Below are 22,814 nucleotides of genomic sequence, written 5' to 3' on the forward strand. Positions count from 1 at the left end.
ACCTCAGCCCAGCTGGTCCCCGCTCCCTATAGATCAGCTAGAGTGACAGATGCAATAGTGAATCTGCTGATCTTTTTTCACTGTCCAGCTCAGTGTAATACACAACTATAATCTACTCAGCATGCTAATTCAAAATGCCAGCGGGTAGCAGCAGTGCAATCTTGCTTAAACTGTGCAGATACTTGCAATATTAATGATTTTATCACCAGCAACTATAATTAACAATGCAGTAAACATCGACTCCTCTAAACTTGCAGCAGTCCATACATCTTTACTTTGCCACAAATCTTGACTTGGATCTTAAACTCATTGGGCCCCATATTGACTGGGACGGGTTTTGTTCCGGAAACCCGGGTTTCCCCGGGTGCTATGGAGTTTTAACTCCACAGTGTGCCTCTTATTTTCCAGCAGGTTCCCTGCCTGGAAGCCAGCCTGATTGACTGGCTTGGCTCCCTGTTGGGCAGGGAATGCTCTGGAGGAGGCCGCAGCCCCAGGAGACGTTGGGTATCCTGCAGCTGTGGTAGTGGGAGCTTAGGGAGTCTGGATCTTGAGGGGGTGGGGGGGGGGTGCAGTCTCCGATCCTGGTGGAGGGTGGTTGCTGACCCCCCATCCTGGGCCGGTCGGATCCTCGACCCCGGGGTGGGGGTGGGGTCGGATTCACAATCCCAGGGGGTCCGATACGGGAGGTTTTTGGATGGGGGGTCTGATGGCGGGGAGGGAAGCAGGTAAGCATGGTAAGCCAGGGGGAAGCACTCCTGCTCCTCCCAGCCCATAAGCAGTGCCCTCATCCATGCTTTTGTTACCTCTAGACTTGACTATTCCAATGCACTCATGGTTGGCCTCCCACATTCTACCCGACGTAAACTTGAGGTCATCCAAAACTCGGCTGCCCGTGTCCTAACTCGCACCAAATCCCGTTCGCCCATCACCCCTGTGCTCGCTGACCTACATTGGCTCCCGGTTAAGCAGCGTCTCAATTTCAAAATTCTCATTCTTGGTTTCAAATCCCTCCATGGCCTCGCCCCATTCTATCTCTGTAATCTCCTTCAGCCCCACAACCCACCGAGATATCTGCGCTCCTCTAATTCTACCCTCTTGAGCATCCCTGATTATAATCGCTGAACCTTTGGTGGCCGTAACTTCTGTTGCTGAGGCCCTAAGCTCTGGAATTCCTTGCCTAAACCTGTCCGTCTCGCTACCTCACTTTCCTCCTTTAAGACGCTCCTTAAAACTTACCTCTTTGACCAAGCTTTTGGTCACCTGCCCTAATTTATCCTTATGTGGTTCGGTGTCAAATTTTTTGTTTTAAAATACTGCTCTGCAGCGCCTTGGGACGTTTTACTATGTTAAAGGCGCTATATAAATACAAGTTGTTTGTATTTTTTTAAAGACGCTTCCCTTTTCCACAAAGCAGTCTTCACCCCCCTTTAGCTGCCGTATTTCTGAGGCCTGGGAAACCCGGCTGGCCAGGGTTAAATCTGGAAGACAGGTTAAATGTAGTTCCTTTTCTCTCCAGTTTTGAAGAAGGGTCAAACCCGAAACGTCAACTCAAATTTCTCTCCACGGATGTTGCCTGACTTGCTGAGTTTTTCCAGCATTTTCTGTTGTTATTTCGGATTTCCAACATCTGCAGTATTTTGCTATCGTTAAATATGAGGCTCCCAGCCTCATTATAATATTTAAATGGCCAACCCGCCTCCGAGGAGTGGTTGGCTCCCGTCCCCTGTCCTGGCTTCGTTAAACTCGGAAGTAGGCGGGTTGGGGGTCAGGTTTCATATTTTTTTTAATTTTAACATCCCACCTGACCCCAACCCACCTGTTTTTTGTGGTTAAAATTACCCCATTGTCTAAAAACCATCACTTCATAGTTGACAGATCAAAATTTAAACATAAGAATCGTGCCACGCTTGAGAAAATACAAATGAACTTGACGTTACCATACATGCCAGTTTAGAAAACTAGCAAAAGCTGACCAACAGTTTCAGAAATGCTGATACAGCCCCAAAAATCTGTCTGCTCACGAACAGGCATGAGGTGTGAAAACAGATAGTTAAATGATAGGTGTACACAACATTCCTTCATTTGTTTTGGAAGAAAACAATATTAGTACATGAAAGTATGAAGGGTAATCCATATGTTGAATGGACAAACATTTTGTTTAATTTTTCTATTTCACAATTAATAGATTTTGAATTTTATAAAAGGAGATAAAAAGTGATATTTGGATTTCCAACACTTACCCAAAAGTTACCTCAACATCCACTCTCCCACATCCAATCACTCAGTGCACCAGTTCACATGTACCCTCTCCAGACCCAGTTCAGAGAGAGACTGCACTCCATCTAACTCCACACCCTTTCACAGAGTCTCCAACTCTCATAGTTCATATTGGCACTCTTCTCCCTCTCCCTTGTCAATTCAACCTGCTGCAACCTAGTTAAGCTGGTACTCTTCTTCCACTCTCCCCTGTTTAACCTGGTACTCCATCCACTCCCCCACTTCATGCTGGCATTCTCTTTCCCCACTCCTTCAGTTAATGCTGTCACTCTTCTTCCTCCCCCACTCAAAGCACTGCTCCTAGCTTCTGCCCCTAGCTTCTGCCCCTTTCCTTCACCCCCTCATCACCATCCACTTCCCTATCTTTCATTACAGCCATAGCCTTTCTCCTGCCTATCCATCCCCCCTTTTACCATGCATTCTGCTCCCACCCCTCGCCTTGTATTCTGTCCTCCTTCCATCTCTGATCCTTCCCTTGCCATGCATTCTCGCCTCTACTCTCCCACCCACTCCTACCCATGGCCAATGCCTAATCTACCAGTTAGGTCCTGTGCCTTTTCTTCACATGCACTAATGGCCAGGATTGCCACCTCTGTATGCTACTAAGGGAGGAGCGTAGAAAGGAGAAGCAGGACCTGTTTTGCATGTTAGCTGTCAGACTCGGGAGGAGCAGGACATGGAGGAGCAAACACAGGTTGTGCTGATTTGTGTTAGCAAACACTGACAGGGCCCCCAAAAAGCTAATTCTGGGCATGTACTTTAGGGGAAAGTTTTGATTATTTGGTGCTTTCATCCATTTCCAGCATTTTGCATTTGACTGTCTGCTTTTCAAGCCAAGAATAATTTCTCCTGAAAGATATTTTAAATATGAAAATAAAATTCATGGTAATGACTTCAGTACGCCAAAATAAATGGGTTAACACCTTTTAAAATAAAAGGATTGTCAAACGAACACATTAAACATTTGTCTGGTATTGTCAATGGTAATTTTGATCCTATTTTCTGAGTTATTTTCTGTGCTGTATAACTCTATGACTCTATTTTGCTCTTTCAAACCTGTCAAAAAGATTTATTTTCTACTTTATATAAAAATTATTACATACTGCAATCATTGAAAAGTGAAGGGTACAAAAATGTGGATTCCAGCAACAGGTAGTTGAACGTTGTGCTCTCAGACACACCCAACTGCCTGCTTCCAGTTAGGGGACAGCCATTGCACTCCTAATGATTATTAGTGTTACTCCTCAAAAGTACCCATGGGTGTTACCAACTTAAAGATAGGTGGTACGGGCTCTTTCCCCTGTTACGCCACGGTAACAAAGGAACATCAAGCATGTGTGCATAAATAAACTGAAAACAGCTAAGTTATCGGGCCTTGCTGGAGCAGGGCCTCTCGTGGCATATGCCGTTAGTTATACTGTTTCCTGCACCCTTCAGGTTGAATATAATTTGCGCTGTAACTTGCTGGAAGTGTGAGCTGATAACAGCGCAACGAGGGCAACAGGGCATCTGGGACCTCAGGGAACGATGGGACCAAGGGTGTATCTCCTTAACCAATGAGGTTTAAGGATTGAAAAAGAAACAGAGGAATGACGGAGAAGGAGGATGTATTAGAGTGAGTGAATTTGAGTCAAACCAGGTACAGAAAGAGAAATAAAGAGAAGGAAAGAGAGGTTGGATTAAGAGAGAGAAAAGAGTCAGAAATGAAAAGTAAGAAACTTTTTTTTTAAAGTTTTTAAATCTCGAAGAACCATTTACTACTTGGAATGAAACTCAACGTTTAAATTGTTCCCTTTCTGGGCCAGAGAGATTGATTGGTATTAGAAACATAGAAACATAGAAGATAGGAGCAGGAGTAGGCCATTCGGCCCTTCGAGCCTGCTCCGCCATTCACCGAGATCATGGCTGATCATCCAAACCCTAGCACCCGGTCCCTGCACCGACAGCCATCCCACCCAAGCCCTATCCCCGTAACCCCACGTATTTAATCCCCCTAACACTAAGGGTCAATTTTAATCATGGCCAATCAACCTAACCCGCACATCTTTGGACTGTGGGAGGAAACCGGATCACCCGGAGAAAACCCACGCAAACACGGGGAGAATGTGCAAACTCCACACAGACAGATTATCAAAAAGAGTATTTAGGCTATTAATTATGAGCCCTAACTTTCTGCGGTGAGTTTATTGGGCAATTAATGTGTAAATCCAGCAAGTTCTTAAAAATAACGGGGACGCTAAGGGTGCGATGCCGTTTGTGCGTGGAAAACGGCGAAGCAGCGTTAATCAACCAGCGAGTTCTGGAGATTCGCAACTCATGGCATATCTTTCTTCCTTTGAACTTGCTGGCCGATTTGTGCATTAATAACGGCCTGTGCCGTGAACTTGCTGTTACTTTTCCAGAAGATTTGGCCCATTGAATGGAATTGGCCACAGCGACACACACAAACAAGCCAATGGTTTGCATCGCACATCACAATGGTACATTGCGGTAAAATCCTAAATATGTGAATCTTATTTTAATTTGTTTACATTAAATAAAACTCATTAACATTTCTACCTCATTCTTTATTTCCAAATCTTGGCAATTCCCCCAGTACGGTGACAGGAATGCTTAATAAAGCCAGTTCATGTGTTCATAGCAGAGAACATTTTTTCTTAGCGTGTCAGCTGTGGCTCAGTGGGTAACACTTCTTGCCTCTGAGTCAGAAGGTTGTGGGTTCAAAGTCCCACTCCAGAGACTTGAGCACAAAAATCTAGGCTGACATTCCAGTGCAGTGCTGCACTGTCGGAGGTGCTGTCTTTTGGGTGAAATGTTAAACCGAGGCCCTGTCTGCTCTCTCAGGTGGATGCAAAAGATCCTATGGTGCTATTTCAAAGAAGAGCAGGAGAGTTATCCCCAGTGTCCTGGCCAATATTTGTTCCTCAATCAACATCACCAGACCAGATTATCTGGTCATTATCACATTGCTGTTTGTGGGAGCTTACTGTGTGCAAATTGGATGCTGTGTTTCCTACATTACAACAGCAACTACACTTCAAAAAAGTACTTCATTGACTGTAAAGTACTTTGAGACATTCAGTGGTCATGAAAGGCACTATATAAATGCAAGTCTTTTTTTTCTTTTCTTATCTTTTAACAAGTGTGCAATTTATCTTGGAGAAAATCACATTTCATTTAACAGTGGACATGCCGCAGAAAGTTCATTCAAGAGGAAATTTTAAAGTTTCATTTTAGCAGATCATTTGTTAAACACAACTCCTTTGGGGACAGGTGCTAAACATGAACACCTGTCACTGTAATTCCCTGAAACCATTAGCTCATCTTAAAACTTTATACTTCACATTTGTGCACAAGCAACAGTGAGAGAAAAGAAATGTCAGCCTGCCTATTCCTTTCGACTGATTTAATTCGTTCTGGAGGACTGCAGTTGTACTTTTGGACTGGTCTGGTTGATTCATATTAACACCTTCCAATCCCAATGCAAACAATTGAATTTTCTTGTGAAATGCTGACAATCTGACACCATTGAAGCCTGTGTGCATTACCACAACCCGATAGCTTTTATAATTTTATCCAATCAGCATATTTTGGTAATAACATATTATCCAAGCGCACTATGTGATGAAATAAATCAGAAACATAGAAACATAGAAGATAGGAGCAGGAGTAGGCCATTCAGCCCCTCGAGCCTGCTCCGCCATTCAATGCGATCATGGCTGATCATCCAATTTCAGTACGCGGTCCCTGCTTTCTCCCCATACCCCTGGATCCCTTTAGCCTTAAGAAATATATCCAACTCCTTCTTGAATATATTTAATGAATTGGCTTCTACTGCCTTCTGTGGTAGAGAATTCCACAGGTTCACCACTCTCTGGGTGAAGAAATTCCTCCTCATTTCTGTCCTAAATGACCTACCCCTTATCCTTAGACTATGACCCCTGGTTCTGGACTCCCCGACCATCGGGAACATCCTTCCTGCATCTAGTCTGTCCAGTCCTGTCAGAATTTTATAAGTTTCAATGAGATCCCCTCTCATTCTTCTAAACTCCAGCGAGTACAAGCCCAATCGTCCCAATCTCTCCTCATACGTCATTCCTGCCATCCCAGGTATGTCTGGTGAATCTTCACTGAACTCCTTCCATGGCAAGAACATCCTTCCTCAGATAAGGTGACCAAAACTGCACACAATACTCAAGATGTGGTCTCACCAAGGCCCTGTACAACTGCAGCAAGACATCCTTGTTCCTGTACTCAAACCCTCTGGCTACAAAGGCCAACATACCATTTGCCTTCTTAACCGCCTGCTGCACTTGCATGCTTACCTTCAGCGACTGGTGTACAAGGACACCCAGGTCTCGTTGCACTTCTCCTTCTCCCAATCTATTGCCATTCAGATAATAATCTGCCTTCCTGTTTTTGCCACCAAAGTGGATAACCTCACATTTATCAACGTTATATTGCATCTGCCATGCTTTTGCCCAATCACCCAACCTGTCCAAATCATCCTGGAGTTTCTCGGCATCCTCCTCACAGCACACACGCCCACTCAGCTTTGTGTCATCTGCAAATTTGGAGATATTACATCTAGTTCCCTCGTCTAGATCATTAATATATATATTGTGAATAGCTGGGGTCCAAGGACCGATCCCTACGGTACCCCACTAGTCACTGCTTGCCACTCGGAAAAGGACCCGTTTATTCCAAATCTTTGCTTTCTGTCTGCCAACCAGTTCTCTATCCAAGTCAGTACCTTGCCCCCAATCCCATGTGCCTTAACTTTACACGCTAATCTCTTATGCTGGACCTTATCAAAAGCCTTCTGAAAGTCTAAATACACCACATCCACTGGTTCTCCCTTATCTATTTTACCAGTTACATCCTCAAAAAATTCCAGTAGATTAGTCAAGCACGATTTACCTTTTGTAAATCCATGTTGACTTTGTCCGATCCTGTCACTGTTTTCCAAATGCTCTGCTATTACATATTTTACAATGGACTCTAGCATTTTCCCCACTACCGATGTCAGGCTTACCGATATGTAATTCCCCGTTTTCTCTCTACCACCTTTTTTGAATAGTGGGGTAACATTAGCTACCCTCCAATCCATGGGTACTGTTCCAGATTCCATCGAATGTCGGAAGATGATCAGCAATGCATCTACTACTTCCTTAAGTACCCTAGAATGTAGATTATCAGGCCCTGGGGATTTATCGGCCTTTAATCCCATCAATTTCCCTAACACCATTTCCCTACAAATACTGATTTCTTTCAGTTCCTCCCTTTCATCAGACCCTATGTTCCCCGACATCTCTGGGAGGTTATTTGTGTCCTCCTTTTTGAAGACAGAACCAAAATATGAATTTAATTGGTCTGCCATTTCTTTGTTCCCCATTATAAATTCCCCTGATTCTGACTGCAAGGGACCTACGCTTGACTTCACCAATCTTTTTCTCTTCACATATCTATCAAAGCTTTTACAGTCAGTTTTTATGTTCCCTGAAAGCTTACTCTCATATTCAATTTTCCCCTTCTTAATTAATCCCTTTGTCCTCCTTTGTTGAATCCTAAACTGCTCCCAATCCTCAGGTTTACTGCTTTTTCTGGCCAATTTATGTCCTCTCCTTGGATCTTATGCTATCCCTAATTTCCCTTGTTAGACACGGTTGAGTCCTCTTTTTTGATTTATTTTTATGCCAAACTGGGATGAACAAATTTTGTAGTTCATCCATGCTGTCTTTGAAAATCACCGAGCTCCCATTTCCTGCTTTGACAATGAAGTCTCCATAGATACTACCATAGCAACAGTAGCAAATGCAGGAAATGCGCACCTGGATCAGAGATTCTGGTAGAACAAGGTGTTGAATGACCTGCTGTACAATTCTGGCAATTTCTGTTTCTTTTTCCTGATTTCCGATATTGTCTTTTTTAATACAATAGCAAAATACTGCGGATGCTGGAAATCTGAAATAACAACAGAAAATGTCGGAAACACTCAGCAGGCCAGGCTGGGACCCTTCTTCAGAACTGGAAAAGGTTAGAGATGTAATAGATTTTAAGCAGGTGCAGAGGCGGGGAGGGGAGGATCTGAAGGAACAGTCTGTGCTAGGGTAAGAGGCAGGAAAGATTAAATGTTGCAAATGGGGATGGCAGAATCATCAACAGCCACCTGAAAAATGGGGGCGGGGGTTATAGTCTGAAATTGTTGAACTCAATGTTGAGTCCAGAAGGCTGTAAAGTGCCTAATCGAAAGAGAAGGTGCAGTTCCTCGAGCTTACATTGAGCTTCATTGGAACAGTGCAAGAGGACGGTGAGGTCTGAGTGGGAGTGGAGCGGAGAATTAAAATGACAGGCGACCGGAAGCTCGGGGTCACCCTTACGGACTGAACGGAGGTGTTCCGCAAGCGGTCGCCCAATCTGCATTTGGTCTCCCCAATGTAGAGGAGACCGCATCGTGAGCAGCGAATACAGTATACTAAATTGCAAGAAGTACAAGTAAATCACTGTTTCACCTGGAAGGGGTGTTTGGGGCCCTGGACAGTGGGAAGGGAGGAGGTAAAAGGGCAGGTGTTGCATCTCCTGCGCTTGCACGGGAAGGTGCCGGGCAAAGGGGAAGGGCTGTTGGGGATGATTGAGGAGTGGACCAGGGTGTCACGGAGGGAGCGGTCCCTTTGGAATGCTGAAAGGGGAGGTGAGGGGAAGATGTGTTTGGTGGTGGGATCACTTTGGAGGTGGCGGAAATGGCGGAGGTTGATCCGTTGAATGTGGAGACTGGTGGTGTGAAAGGTGAAGACAAGGGGTACCCTATCGTGGTTCTGGGAGGGAGGGGAAGGGGTGAGAGCAGAAGGGCAGGAAATGGAACGGACACGGTCAAGGACCGTGTCAACCACAGTAGAGGGGAATCCTCAGCTGAGGAAAAAGGAAGACATGTCGGAAGCACTGGTATGGAAGGTGGCATCCTCAGAACAGATGCGGCGGAGACGGAGAAACTGGGAGAATGGAATAAAGTCCCTAAAGGAAGCGGGATGGGAGGAAGTGTAGTCCAGGTAGCTGTGGGAGTCGGTGGGCTTGTAGTGGATGTTTGTTAATAGCTTATCGCCAGAAATGGAGACAGAGAAGTCAAGGAAGGGAAGGGAAGAGTCGGAGATGGACCATGTGAAGGTGAGGGAAGGGTGAAAATTGGAAGTAAAGTGAATGAACTTTTCAAGTTTTTTTAATCTGTGCTCTGTCGCTTTAATAATCTGCTCCGTGTCCAGTTACAAGAGTCTCGCTTTATTACTGTGTGTTGCTCTGTACAGTTGCGAACTGCCTTAACACTGCAGTGTAGAGGGAGCATTACTGCGGGATGTTAGACCCAACAATACGCTGATTCAGACATGGGATGGTAAGCAGGAGACCACCTCGAACCGTTCCCAAAGGATTTCCTCTCTGGGCAGCTTGCAGTGAGCTTGTACCACCGCCAGGAGCCGCGGTTAAGCCCTACCTGTACATGCATCGAGTGGTGAAATATATTTAAAACACATTGCACATGTTTCTAGCGAATTCTTTGTTTTAAGACTAGCTGTTTAATCGAGATCAGCCCCGCTAAGCGAATAGGCGGCACATGGTCTGATTCACTGGCAGTAAGTTTGGCCATTGAAGAAACTACACTTCCCATGGGACGCGGCGGGGTTTCCGCGCAGACTCAGAGCACTGTGCAAGTCCCCTATATGATGAAGCGGAGGCGGCTGGAGGGACAGTGAGGAGCCGCGATCCCCGGAGCTCGCAGTGCGGGCATTGGGAAGGGGCAGAGCAGGGGGCCGGGAGAGACTGAAAGCGGCCGGGATCAGCGGCTTGCTACAGTTCAGGAGGTGACACTCGCTGCCCGCCCAGCCTTGTCCAAGCACATGGATGGAAAAGAGGCGAGGACCTCCGAGACCCCGTGGTAACAGGCAGCCTTTGGGCATTTCGGACTTTTTGTTTTGTTTTTTGCAACAGCAAAAAAGAAACGTTTGCAATTGCACGTGCACAGACGTAGCTCATCGACCCTGCGCGAAAATGCAATAGTAACAGTGTCTGTAGAGCCGGGTCTGGCGGATTACAACTCTGAGGGTTGGGAAGGAGGAGGGCAAGGTGATGTGCTCGGAGTTTGACCAGAGATACCGAGAGGGAGGGAGCCCAGCCCCTGTGCTGGATTGAAGCCACACTTTTTATTTCGTACTGAATGAGGTCGCTCTGTTTCGTTCTTGTCAAGAAGAACGCTGGAAATGTTGGCACGGGGAAAAGTGTCACCTTCCTGCTCCATGAAAACTAAAAACTGAATTAAATTCCATTGCGAACCGTGACTCTCTCCGCCCTGCCCGCACTGGATGAAGATGGGGAGTGAAGTCTCTCTACTTGCAGTTTGGTTTGCTGTTTAAAGACTGTTTTCTCGCGGATCTGATGCTTTTCTTTTCTGATCTCAGAACTTTTGATGGCGATGTTTTAGAAGCGGGCTGGTCCCTGTGAATTGAAGCGTGCTGTGTGTGTGTGTGTCTCCTGCCCCGGTCTATTGTTTGGCCTGAGCTGTGATTGCTGTCCGGTTGTGTCGGGCTGACCATGAGGAGGTGCAGGGTGTCCCCGGGCGGGCTCCTCCTGGTCCTTGTTGCTTTCCTGCCAGCCCCGACTCCGGCCAATGCCAGCGGCGAGTATTGCCACGGCTGGCTGGACTCTCAGGGGAGCTGGCACCAAGGCTTCCAATGTCCCGAGCGCTTCGACTCGGGCTCGGCCACCATCTGCTGCGGCTCCTGCTCCCTGCGCTATTGCTGCTCCAGCACCGAGGCCAGGCTCGACCAGGGCCACTGTGACAACGACCAAGCCGGCAGCGAGGGCGGAGACAGCAGCAACTCCTCGGCAGGTAAGAGAGCGATTGCAGGGAGGGAAGGACTGGGGGATATACATCGTTTGCATTCAAAATACTTTCAAAAAAGCAATTGGCTTATTGCATGAAGGTCGGCTAACGTTGGTGCATGTAAGGGGCAGGTGGACAAGTACAGGAGGGAGAAAGGAATAGAAGGATATGTTGGTAGGGTGGGAACATAAACACCGGCATGGCCCTGTTGGGCCGAATTGCCTGTTTCTGTGCTGTGAAGTTCAGTTGAAGAGTGAATCATTGAGCTTCCTTATTTCTGTCTCATCACCAGGTTGGAGTTAAACCTGGTCAGATTTCAACCTTCACAAAAACAAGTGATGCAAATTCTGTTGTCCGGAAATTGCAGCAGAGACCAGACTATATAAAGAGGGGAAACGAGAGGCGATTTTGTTCTCGTTACTGCCAGTGTTCACTTTAAGAAGCGGATGTGTTCAGGAAAGTTTGTGCATTCGGAGTCTTTCATTCCAGATGATAAATATCCGTGCATTGGAAAAGCTTTAGATAAAATCAGCTGAGATTGTCCACACAGGTTGCAGATCGGTCAGGTGTGAGATACAATTGCGATCCCCCCCAGTTAATCATCCGGTTGCACCTATTTTTTCATTGAATCCCAAGTGCAGGTTACACTGTAGGAAACCTGTCAATCACCCGAGTAGCACTGGTGGGGATTCCAGGAATATAGCGGGAAGGTGCAGTCGGGACCCAGCACTTTGCAGCAGTGTGGGCTCGTCACTCCGAGACAGTAGGTCCACATCAAGCTGGCAATATTTACTGGCTAATAAAGTGAGGCAGAATCGTGGATAATTGGTTGTAGCGAGGTCAGGGTATGGCTAAAGAAGGATGGTCATGCCACACGTTGGTGTTGCACTGTGAATAACTGATAGAAATTCACACTATCCTGTTGCAGTTTGTAGTTCCCGATTGTGTTAGTGAACAGATTATATTCATTTGCAGGTTTATAGCAAATAATCGGCTACATTTTTATTTTAGACGCACATGTGTATTAGTGTGTTTTACGGCATCCGGAATCTTTCTAAAGCTCGACATAGAAAATGCAAGCTCCGGGCTTGAAATTGTAGTTCCACTTTCTTGTTACATCGAAAAATAAGCGTTGCCCAGACTGCTAAAAGTGCTAACTGCAACTTTAACATAATTCAGTGGGCTTTTTTAATATGGTGCATTTCAATAAGATTAAAAGACCACACAAGTGCTCGGAAAGTCAACCGAGCCTCAAAAACATCCAGACAAAAATACAACAAATTACCCAGACAAAATAAATAACGTGGCATCAGTAACTTTCCCATGGCTTCCAGCCCCAGCGGAACGAGGCGTTCTTTGGAGCGAGATCACTTGAACTCATTCGGGATTTACTTGCTTGTGTGGTACAGCTCTTGAAATGGCCACATGTTTAAAGAGTTATTTTATAAACAATGAACGAATCCGCCTATTGCTGAGTCCCGTTTAATTCTAGTACAGTTTGTTTCAGTGTCAGTTTCATCCATTCGGGTGATTGCTGCCAATATTTGGAGCGCAGAGCCTGATACGATTGCTGCATCTGTACCTCCGGATATAACGACTGGGGCTCGACCCCCTCGCCCCGTTAAGGTCTCTTTTTACCCAATTCAGGTTATTTCCATTTAGTTCAATTTTGAATGGTATCGACCTCCAGCCTCCTCCTTGCCGACCCCATGCGACAGGTTGACTAAACTCCAGTAGTCGGTCTTTTATTAGTCTATACAATTAAAGGAGCTTTTCATTGCTGTATTTTTTTTTAGACATTTATCCAGCACCCATTGGTGTCTGAAAACAAGAAGTTTTGTAAAAGCATTAGGGTCACCTTTTATGGGAGGATGGAGCAGGAGGAGCAGCTGTAAAAGTTTTAATGAGGTAATTAAATAGTAAACTCTATTAGCAACAGATCAGACGTGAAATTCATACTCTGGAGTCAGTCAGCAACAGTTTGCCAGGCATCTGATTACAGGCCGTTAGAATCCATATTAGTGTGGGTGGAAAAAGACCCTCTCACCTCCTGGGTTGTATCTCAAGAGTTTATAAGTTTTATTAGGAATGTTGGTATAAACAACTGAAAATCAAGGGCAATAACAGCTAATGTCATCTTCTAAATAATTAACAAAAACGAATTAGGAATATTTTTATTAATGATAGAAACAGAATAACATTAAGGGACTGGATAATGGAGTGAGTTTGTACAGTGTCATTTTACCAGGAACTGGGTTCAAGTCTAGCAGGGCTGATGGGCACCAGCACTTGTTTAGTTCAGATCACAGGAAGTTGGTGCTGGTGTGCCAGCTCCCCAGGTTTACATTGCTAAAATGACCTACCTGATCCTGGCAACAGAATAGAAGACCATGAACAGGGTCTATGATTTTATCACCAGGAGAAGGGAGTACAAATATGAGGCACTGGTGCAAATGTGCAAGTCTCCTGTGATTTGAACTAAACAAAAGCTAACGTAAACTCACTTCATATTTCATATCCCTGCTAGTTGTAAGGGTCTGTCCGAATGCTTTGTTTATTTTGAGCTCAGAAGTAGGTATCTGTAACAAAGCTGGTTCACTTTATAGCATTTTGTAGTCTGTGTATTCCTGTGTGAACTAGCTCACATTGACAAAAATAGCAGTTTGTCAGTCACTACTCGACTGTAATGTCACCCACAGCACTTCCTAATTTTTTTTTCAAATAATAAAAGCTCCATTGATCAAATTGATCAAATTGTGTTTGACTAACTTGATTGAGATCTTTGATGAAGTAACGGAGAGGGTTGATGATGTGTATATGGACTTTCAAAAGGTGTTTGACAAAATACCACACAATAGACTTGTAAGCAAAATTGAAGCCCTGGGGATTAAACAGACAATGGCAGCATGGATACGAAATTGGCTAAGGGACAGAAAGCAGAGAGTAGTGGTGAACAGTTGTTTTTCAGACTGAAGGGAGGTACACAGTGGTGTTCCCCAGGGGTCAGCATTGGGACTGCTGCTCTTTCTGATATATATTAATGACCTGGACTTAGGTATGAAGGGCATAATTTCAAAGTTTGCAGATGACATGAAATTCAAAAATGTAGTAAACAATTTTTGGCAACAGAACAGAAGACCATGAAAAGAGTCTGATTTTTACCACTAGGAGAAGGGCGTACAAATATGGGGCACCGGTCGGGCCTCAGCTGGAGTATTGTGTTCAATTCTGGGCACCACACTTTAAGAAAGATGTCAACTCCTTAGAGAGGGTGCAGAAGAGATTAACTAGAATGGTACCATGGATGAGGGACTTCAGTTACAAAGAACCAGAGGCAACATGAGGAAAATTAATTTTACGCAGCGACTTGTTGTGATCAGGAATGCACTGCCTGAAAGGGCAATGGAAGTAGATTCAATATCAACTTTCAAAAGGGAATTGGATAAAAAGGGGAAACAATTACAGGGCTATGGGGGAAGAGCAGTGGGACTAATTGGATAGCTCTTTCAAAGAGCTGGCACAGGTGCGATGGGCTGAATGGCCTCCTGTGCTGTATCATTCTATGATTCTATGAATTCCTGAGCCACAACGTGATTTAGAAAATGAAGTCCATTTAATACTGATATACCGACACACCAACATCCACCCAACATGTTGGGACAAGAATTCCTCTGCTCCTTATTTGTAGTAATGTATATGAATTTGTGAAGTTTCCTGTTTGGTAGTTCCAGTGAAATTGTAAGCGTTTGCTTGCAATATTGCTTCACATAGTGACCAGTGGAATTTCTAGCTCATTGTGTAGATAGTGTTGTAACTGTCAGATGAAGTGCAAAACAGTATGAAGGAAATGGCTAACAATTTCACACCAACTGGTAGTAAATTGTTAAGGAATGGTGGCTTGACACATTGTTTTGCAGTCAGGGCCATTTATATTATTCTTTGCAAACTGGATTCCACTAGAAATGGGAAGCACTCCACTTTTCAAAGTATAGTATAAAGAGGGCATTAATGAAATATTCTTGGATGCCTCAACCCAGTTTTTAATGGTTGAGATCCACAGCTCCAAACAGCCCATAATTGGCTTTCACTTCTACCCTGGTTATATTGAATATAAGAAATCTGTATGGTTCTAAAATTTGTATCCAGTATAATCGTTGCAAAGTAAGACAGACTGCAACCTGTGAAACCCAGGCTGTATGGTGGTTTGTATCTGTTTGCCTTTATCAGTATAATAACTGCCATAAATTCTTTAATCCACATTTGAACAGTCAGAGACAAAAATAACCTGGATTCTTAAATTGGGAGCAAAACCTTTCAGAATGGTATGAAAAAACGCAAATGTTGCACTGGCATAGGAGGGAATCCTCTGAAGTTGGGGCTAAGATACACGGCAGGTGCAGCTGAGAGTGATATTTATCTTTTATTTAATCCATGAAATGGTTTGCTAGGAGCACTGGATGCAAAAAGTTAAAAAAAAGTTTCTCTAGCTGTGACATCCCTACATTGAAGGACACAAAGAAAACTCACACATACACATACAATATATTTATGTAAACCAAGTAAAGTTAGGATAAGCTAGCCCGGTTGGGCAACAGATGCCCTTTTTACTGAACTCCAATAATACAACCACTTAGATCAATACAGTATTCAGCATATTTCCCTTTTGATCAAATGAGTTAAGATAGGCTATCTAACAACACTTTTTTTTAAAGCCTGTTACCCTTGCCTTTTGTTGAGAAAGATCTGTTGAAATTAATATGTTACTAACCTTTCAGGCAACCAAGTTAATTTTTTCCCTCTTATACCAACCAATTGACCTACAGTGGTAAATGGACGGAAAGGGAATAATTTAAGCCCCATCATTTGATTGGTCTGGTGAAAGAAACAACTGTGGGATTCTCAGCCCATCTCTCCTGGGTTTCATGTAATGTAGCAAAATCAGAAAAAAATAGCTGGGTGTGACCTAGAATAGAATCCAAATGCTAAGGATTAAGAAAATATTAGATTGACACCTTTTTTATATTTGCTTTTAATGCTCATAATTTAGGATAATTCCAGTTCCACCCATGCTGAAGTGGACTTTGTAATTTGGACCAGTTATGTTGGCCCCATGAAATTATTTTATATTGTCATGCGTGCATCACCCGAGAATGTATCAAGCTGCAATGCAAGTCTCACTGTATTCTGCACAAAACCCAAATTGCTTGCAGTTCTGATGCTACCAGATCCAGAATGAAAACCAATGTGTTTTACTCATTTTCTTTATTCCATTTGTGGCCAATTCATCATCAGATAAACAGACTAAATGTTCAGTTGTCTCACTTCTGTTTGTGGGGCATTGTTGGTGCGGAATGGCTGCTGCATGTGCCTATGCAACAACAGTCACTGCACTTTAAAAGTAATTCGTTGAGTGTGAAGCACTTTTAGATATTTCAATGTGATAAGGCACTATATAAATGGAAGTAGTGGTATTATTTATACAGCATTTTGAGGACTGGACTGAGGCCGTTCCAGCCCCAATGTCTACTGGAACTTGTGCATGGGCACTTACATGGGCTATATTGTTGACTTTAGACTGGGCATACACCCAAAGTGTTAATAATACAGCTTTACTAGTAGAGCATGAATGATTGCATGATGAAAAGTTCAAGCAAATTAATACTGTGCGACAAATAGACCTTAACTTTTGGCATTTATGTGCATTGCTCCATAACTCCTTTCATGCATAGGAATATTCTCTGACGACACGCATAGGGAATCTATCAGGATATGTGAGCCTGTAAAATAAACAGAATGTCTGATGACAGTGACAATGAGCTCCAGGTGTTCTTTCACTTGTGTGAAAGCCCTTTACAACTCCCACTCAAACTTGCTATAACTTGCAGCAGCAGTGAGCTATCCTTCTGTATTTGTGTCTCAACACCAAATGGCAACTCACAGAATCACAGAATCACAGAAACCCCACAGTGCAGATAGAGGCCATTTCGGCCCATCGAGCCTGCACCGACACATATCCCACCCGATCCCCGTAACCCCTACACCAACACATATCCCACCCTATCCCTGTAACCCCACGTATTTAATCCCCCTAACACTAAGGGTCAATTTATCATAGCCAATCAACCTAACCTGCACATCTTTGGACTGTGGGAGCACCCGGAGAAAACCCACGCAAACACGGGGAGAATGTGCAAACTCCACACAGACAGTCACCCGAGGCCGGATTCGAACCCGGGTCTCTGGTGCTGTGAGGCAACAGTGCTAACCACTATGCCACCGTGCTGCCCTGTGGACATTTTCCGATACCCCACTCCATTGTGATTGTACAGTAGCTTTTATTAATGCTGGGCTGGTGGTCATTTGACTCTCAATTAGACACTGAGGCTGAAATCCTAGGGCTGCCTCTCATCCAGAATCATCAGTGCTAGGCTGGGTGTGGTTCCATGTCAGAGAACTGGGAAAGCTGACAAAAGCATAGAAGTAATGCTAAACCTGTACAAATCATTGGTTAGGCTACAGTTGGAATATTGGTCTAGAAATTGAAGGCGTAGCGCTGGCCGTTAAAGCCAATTTTGTTGAAAAAAATGGTGGCTGCCTCACTTCCGCCCGCGGCCACCATTTTTGGCAGGTTGGCAGCGCTGCCGTTGCCGGCGCTCGCGGCAAGTATTTTAATTATCAGGAGCATGACGTCAATCAGCGTGCAACGCCGAATTGATGCATGCTCATTCATTTTGGAGCTCGCTGCTCATCTTACCGCCCTCTCTAAAGCACGCCCGTGCATGCTGCCATTGACAACGTGAAGAGGCGGGAGAAAGCAGCGGTGAGTTAGAACCTGCACAGTAAACAGCTGCTGAGATAATTGTTAACTCTGAAGAACTCAGACTATGTAATTGGAGTGAAAACTGCTTCCAACTGCTCTCTTTCCCCCCCCCACCCCGGTCAGTCAAACATTATAGGAGGTAAATACGTTTAAAATAAACTGTACTGTACTACAGTTATAATAATCGCAGGAAAAAATCAAAGCTGCATGTCCTTAATAATTTTTATACATTGGGATTTTCTAGTTTAGCAACTGATAAAATAATCTGCAAATTTTGGAAGTCTGCTTTGGAAAGGCTTGACAGCATATTCTCACCAAGAGTTCTTCAAAAGTCTGCTGCTGTTAAAAATGTAATTGAACCCTCTGCACCATTTACACCAGTGAACTCCTGACCAAGAGTTCATGTTCCCCCTTTTTAAAATTTATTTCCATTGATGTCTCATGCAACAGTTTAAGGACATCTGTGCCATAGTCTTGATGTGGTGTTTCCAGTCACAGTCCTTCCAGATCTGAGCCTGTGCTTTAAGAGCTACTCACCAGGGAGTGAATCCCTTATGCGATATGCAGGCTAGTGCACTGTCACTGCGAGCTTCAAGATGGTGTATCCCCATCCTTCTCCAGCGCCATGGTGGAGCACAAACCTCCACACAGCAACCATCTGGGTGAAAGATCTGTGGAGCTATGGCAGCCAGCGAAGGTGGGAGCACCAGGCAGTCTGGCACCCATTTATGGACCCTACACAAGACCCAGACAAATGTCTACGAAAGTAAGAGGGAGCCGTGGACAAATAAATGCATCGTGATGTGCCACAACGCACAATGCTCCAACTCTACAAGGGCCATCAGTGGACCCGATAGCAAAACCCAGGAGCCGTCACCAAATGATCCGACACAGCACATTGCCTGAGAACACTGCACCAACCCTTCAGACACGACCTCCGGCTGAGGTTAGTGCCGGAAAGAGTGGGTTGCACAAGAGATTCTCCGCTCCGCTCATGTAAGTTAGGAGGCAGCACCAAAATACCGGTGCTGCCTGCGCTCCTTTTACAGGCGACCATTGCCAGCAGTGTTACCAGCCTACTTGAATTTCTAGGCTATTGTGTCCAATTTTACATGCCATATTTTAAGAAGAATGCCAAGGCCATGTAGAGAGTACGGAAGAGATTTACTAAGATGGTACCAGGGATAAGAGGCTTCAGTTGTGCAAGACTATAGAAACTGCAGCTTTTTTCATTAGAACAAAGGAGGTTGGGACGATTCCAATAGAGGTGATCAAAGGGAAATAACCGTGCCTACTGGTAAGTGAGCCGGTAACTAGAATTTAATTTAAAATCTTCACGAAATGAACAAAGGGAGAGGTACATGAAATGCCCTCTTAGTGCTGGAAGCAGAATCCATAACTGATTTTAAAAGAAGGCTGGACAAATGTTTGAAAAAGAAAAAATACTTGAAATGTAGCTTCTGCCTACCCAGCCTCTGACCTGCTCTTGTTGCCACATTATTTGTGTGGCTGGTCCAATGGGGAATTCAGAACTTGCTACCACAAGGAGTAATTGAGGCGAATAACACAGAGGCAAATAAGAGGAAGCTAGAGAAACACGAGGGAGAAAGGAATAGAAGGTTATGCTGATAGGGTTAGATGAAGAGGGGTAGGAGGAGGCTCGTGTGGAGCATAAACACTGGGTATGATCTACAAACTAGTGACACATTTGTAAGAGTTGCATCTGCTCCTGATAGCCTTTTCTCTCCCATGAGATGCAGCATTCCCATAAAACAAATGCTGCATCGAGGGACCACTCTGTCTTCTCTGTGCTTGTCCCAGTGAGCCATGTAAAGTTCTCTTAATTGTTGTAGAAAGTATATGGAAATATTGTTGTGAAACACAAATTCCACTATTTCACTCTGGCATCTTAGTATATTTGTATCTATATACTTTTGATCCATGTTTCTAAAATCTAGGCGTTCAGTATTACTGCTAATCATTTAAACATAGGCCAGGAGAACATCATTCCTGCTAATTAGACTACATTAGTTGCTGTATGTGTTGGATATCTATTGTCAGCTGTGTTTTTCTTCTTCCATAGTGTATGTTCGTTAATAACATGGTATGTTTCTTTTCCTCTCTCCAGTGCCGATCTACGTGCCTTTCCTCATTGTTGGCTCTGTATTTGTGGCCTTTGTCATCGTAGGCTCGTTCGTGGCGGCCTGCTGCTGCAGGTGTCTCAAGCCCAAGCAGGAACCACAGCAGAGCAGAGCTCCGACAGGAAATCGCCTAATGGAAACTATCCCTATGATCTCGAGCTCTGGCAATCCCAGAGGATCCTCATCTCGGCAATCCAGCACCGCTGCCAGTTCCAGCTCCAGTGCCAATTCAGGGGCCAGGGGCCCCCCTCTAAGAACACAGACAAACTGCTGTCTGCCTGCAGAAGGGGCAATGAATAATATATACTTGAATATGCCACCTAATTTCTCGGTGATGAACTGCCAGCAGGCTCCACAGATTATGCCACATCAGGCTCAGTTTTTACACCCTCAGTATTTGGGTTATGCTGTTCAACATGACTCTTTGGCAATGACCCCTACTCCTCCCTACATGGACGGACTGCAGAACGGTTACCGACAAATGCTGACCCCCTTCCCTCATGGCAATGGGAATACTGAACAGATGGTGTATACAACAGTAACTGTTTAGAAAGATGCTTCTCTATTTTTGTAATATCTGCTATGAGGAGGTCATCTGTATGAAATGTGAGAAACTCGGTTTGAGTCTTTTAAGCAACTAGTTTGTCAAATTTATCTCAGATGAGATCTCAAAAAAATCTTTTAGGTGTATGAAAAAATGTTTTAAAACTTGCTACCCTGTTGATGATCCTGGAAAAACCTGGTGGTTAGTGCTGCCCTGTTGATGCTCCTGGGAGTATCTGGTGGTTAGTGCTGCCCAATCAATGATCCTGGGAGTACTTGATGGTCAGTGCTGCCCAGTTGTTGGTGTAGGAAGTACTGGGTGGTCAGTACTGTACCATGCACAATAATGGGAATATACATTGGTCATTGTTGTCCACTGACGAGTCCAGTCCCACTGTAAACTGTGGATGTACATAGTAGTCAGTATTGTCTCATTGATGGTTGTGGAAGTCCATGCTGTTCCTTTGCTTGCAGTGAGAGTACACAGCAGCCAGTGTTACTGCATTGATGATCACATGTTAGAGTGCAGAGTGGAGGTGGTCAGTAAAATATTATCTTGGCTGGTCACTATATTAAATAGACAAGTGTTCTGATAAGTGACTACACTTGTCTGTTTGTATCCCCCTTCACTGAAAACAGTTCTATTTCATAAAACAATGCACTGATTGTCAAGAATGTCTCGCACAAGCCGGCCTCAACACTGCTCTTAAAAATGGCCAATTAGTTCCTATTGAGAATAACAAGATGACCTGGATACACCAAATTTCAGTTTGTGGTACAGGATCACAATTAGGTCCAAAAATGATAAAATTAAATTACTTGTAGGATGTTAGTCAAAAATGTGGTTTGAATCCTAAGCAATTTTGACTACAAATTTTTACTGGGTAGTTTGTGGTAAATCAGTCTAATGAACTGTGAAGCTTGCTAGCTACAGCAGAGGAAAAACATAGCCTTTACACGACCAATTCTGATAAAAGCAATCCATGCAACAGCAGTGGAGAGTGCCATAATCTTTTATCAAATTCATCACTCGCTGACAGTGTTCCAACAATTATTTAATTCAACAACTAAATGTTGTCTAAAATTTGGAGCTGAAGAATAAATTAACCTAAAATTTAATTTTAATTATATAGAGTTTGTGTCAGTTCCCAGCTCCATAAATGTAACTCAGCCATCATTCCCAGTTAATTGAGAATTTTCCAAATAAATCAGGTGTTCATTCTCATTTATTTCAAATAATTTGGAACAAGTCGTACAAGGAATTTTACATGTGATGGTTGTATTTATTGGAAGCCCTGCCTGTAGGCTGCAAGTGGAGATTTTAATTCAGAATCAGATTGTTTTGAATATTCAAATAAATATTAAGTGTTTAAGTTACTTTATAATATACAGGTTTCAACAAAATCTTTAAAAGAACGCCAAAACAGATCACAAACGTTGGTCCTTTTTTGAAATTGTACTGTAAATATGGTATGTTAGTTGCAGCAGTGTATACTCCCTTATTTTAATGGTTGATATTGTGGTAGAACCTGTACAAACAGCTATGAAGGAACAACTTGTACACTGGATTACCATGCCATATGAATGATTTATAAACTAATGTATATCTTGAATACTCCACTTTATTCCAGTTTTTGCAGTGAAACATGCATTTAACTCTCTTAGTGCTGAATTCCCTGAGGCATAGCATTTGGATATTGAGGCCATCCATCAAGTTTCTTTTTAAAACAAATTAATTTTTGTAAAATCAACTGTTACCATTTATAAGACAGTACCCAAACATACATTAATTATTCACATTGAAAGAGTGAAAACTATGCAAGCAATGGAACGTTATGCAAGAAAATCCAATGAACTATGCAAAAAGATGACAAAATAATTAAGAGGTTAACTTTTATACCAGGGAATTGATGTACTTGCTAAAGTGATGTTATATGACATGTATTGGAAAATTAATGATTTGATCAGTAATGTCATCCTTAATTTCTTTGCATTCAGCAATAGGCATAAGCAGAATGCTCGGCTCTGTGGGAAACGATATGGTTCCTGTCTGTATTTTGCAGAATTATTGGAACCACAAGTGTCTTCATTTTTACCTCTTCCCGCGCCCCCCCCCTTCACACCACAACATTCACGGCATTGTTCAATGGAACAGTTCAGCCCA

At 43.8% G+C, this 22,814-nt stretch overlaps 1 protein-coding gene across 1 annotated transcript; it reads left to right on the plus strand.

The window, feature by feature from the left end:
* Window positions 1–9,979: 9,979 nt before the first annotated feature.
* On the plus strand, window positions 9,980–22,263 carry shisa2b (shisa family member 2b). The gene is made up of 2 exons (XM_085999238.1): window positions 9,980–11,152; window positions 20,095–22,263. Exons 1-2 carry the CDS (start codon window positions 10,855–10,857, stop codon window positions 20,655–20,657), a joined length of 861 nt encoding a protein of 286 aa, XP_085855364.1. The 5' UTR covers window positions 9,980–10,854; the 3' UTR covers window positions 20,658–22,263.
* The last annotated feature ends 551 nt before the right edge of the window (window positions 22,264–22,814 follow it).

Source organism: Somniosus microcephalus, chromosome 10 (assembly GCF_052327205.1).
Source record: "Somniosus microcephalus isolate GS21.2 chromosome 10, FLI_Smic_1.0, whole genome shotgun sequence".
Taxonomy (NCBI): Eukaryota; Metazoa; Chordata; class Chondrichthyes; order Squaliformes; family Somniosidae; genus Somniosus; species Somniosus microcephalus.

Excerpts from the sequence above, each read along its gene's own strand:
- shisa2b (XM_085999238.1), top strand. The coding sequence starts at position 10,855 with ATGAGGAGGTGCAGGGTGTCCCCGGGCGGGCTCCTCCTGGTCCTTGTT. Across the intron at positions 11,153-20,094 it reads CAGCAGCAACTCCTCGGCAG|TGCCGATCTACGTGCCTTTC; the intron begins GTAAGAGAGCGA and ends TCCTCTCTCCAG.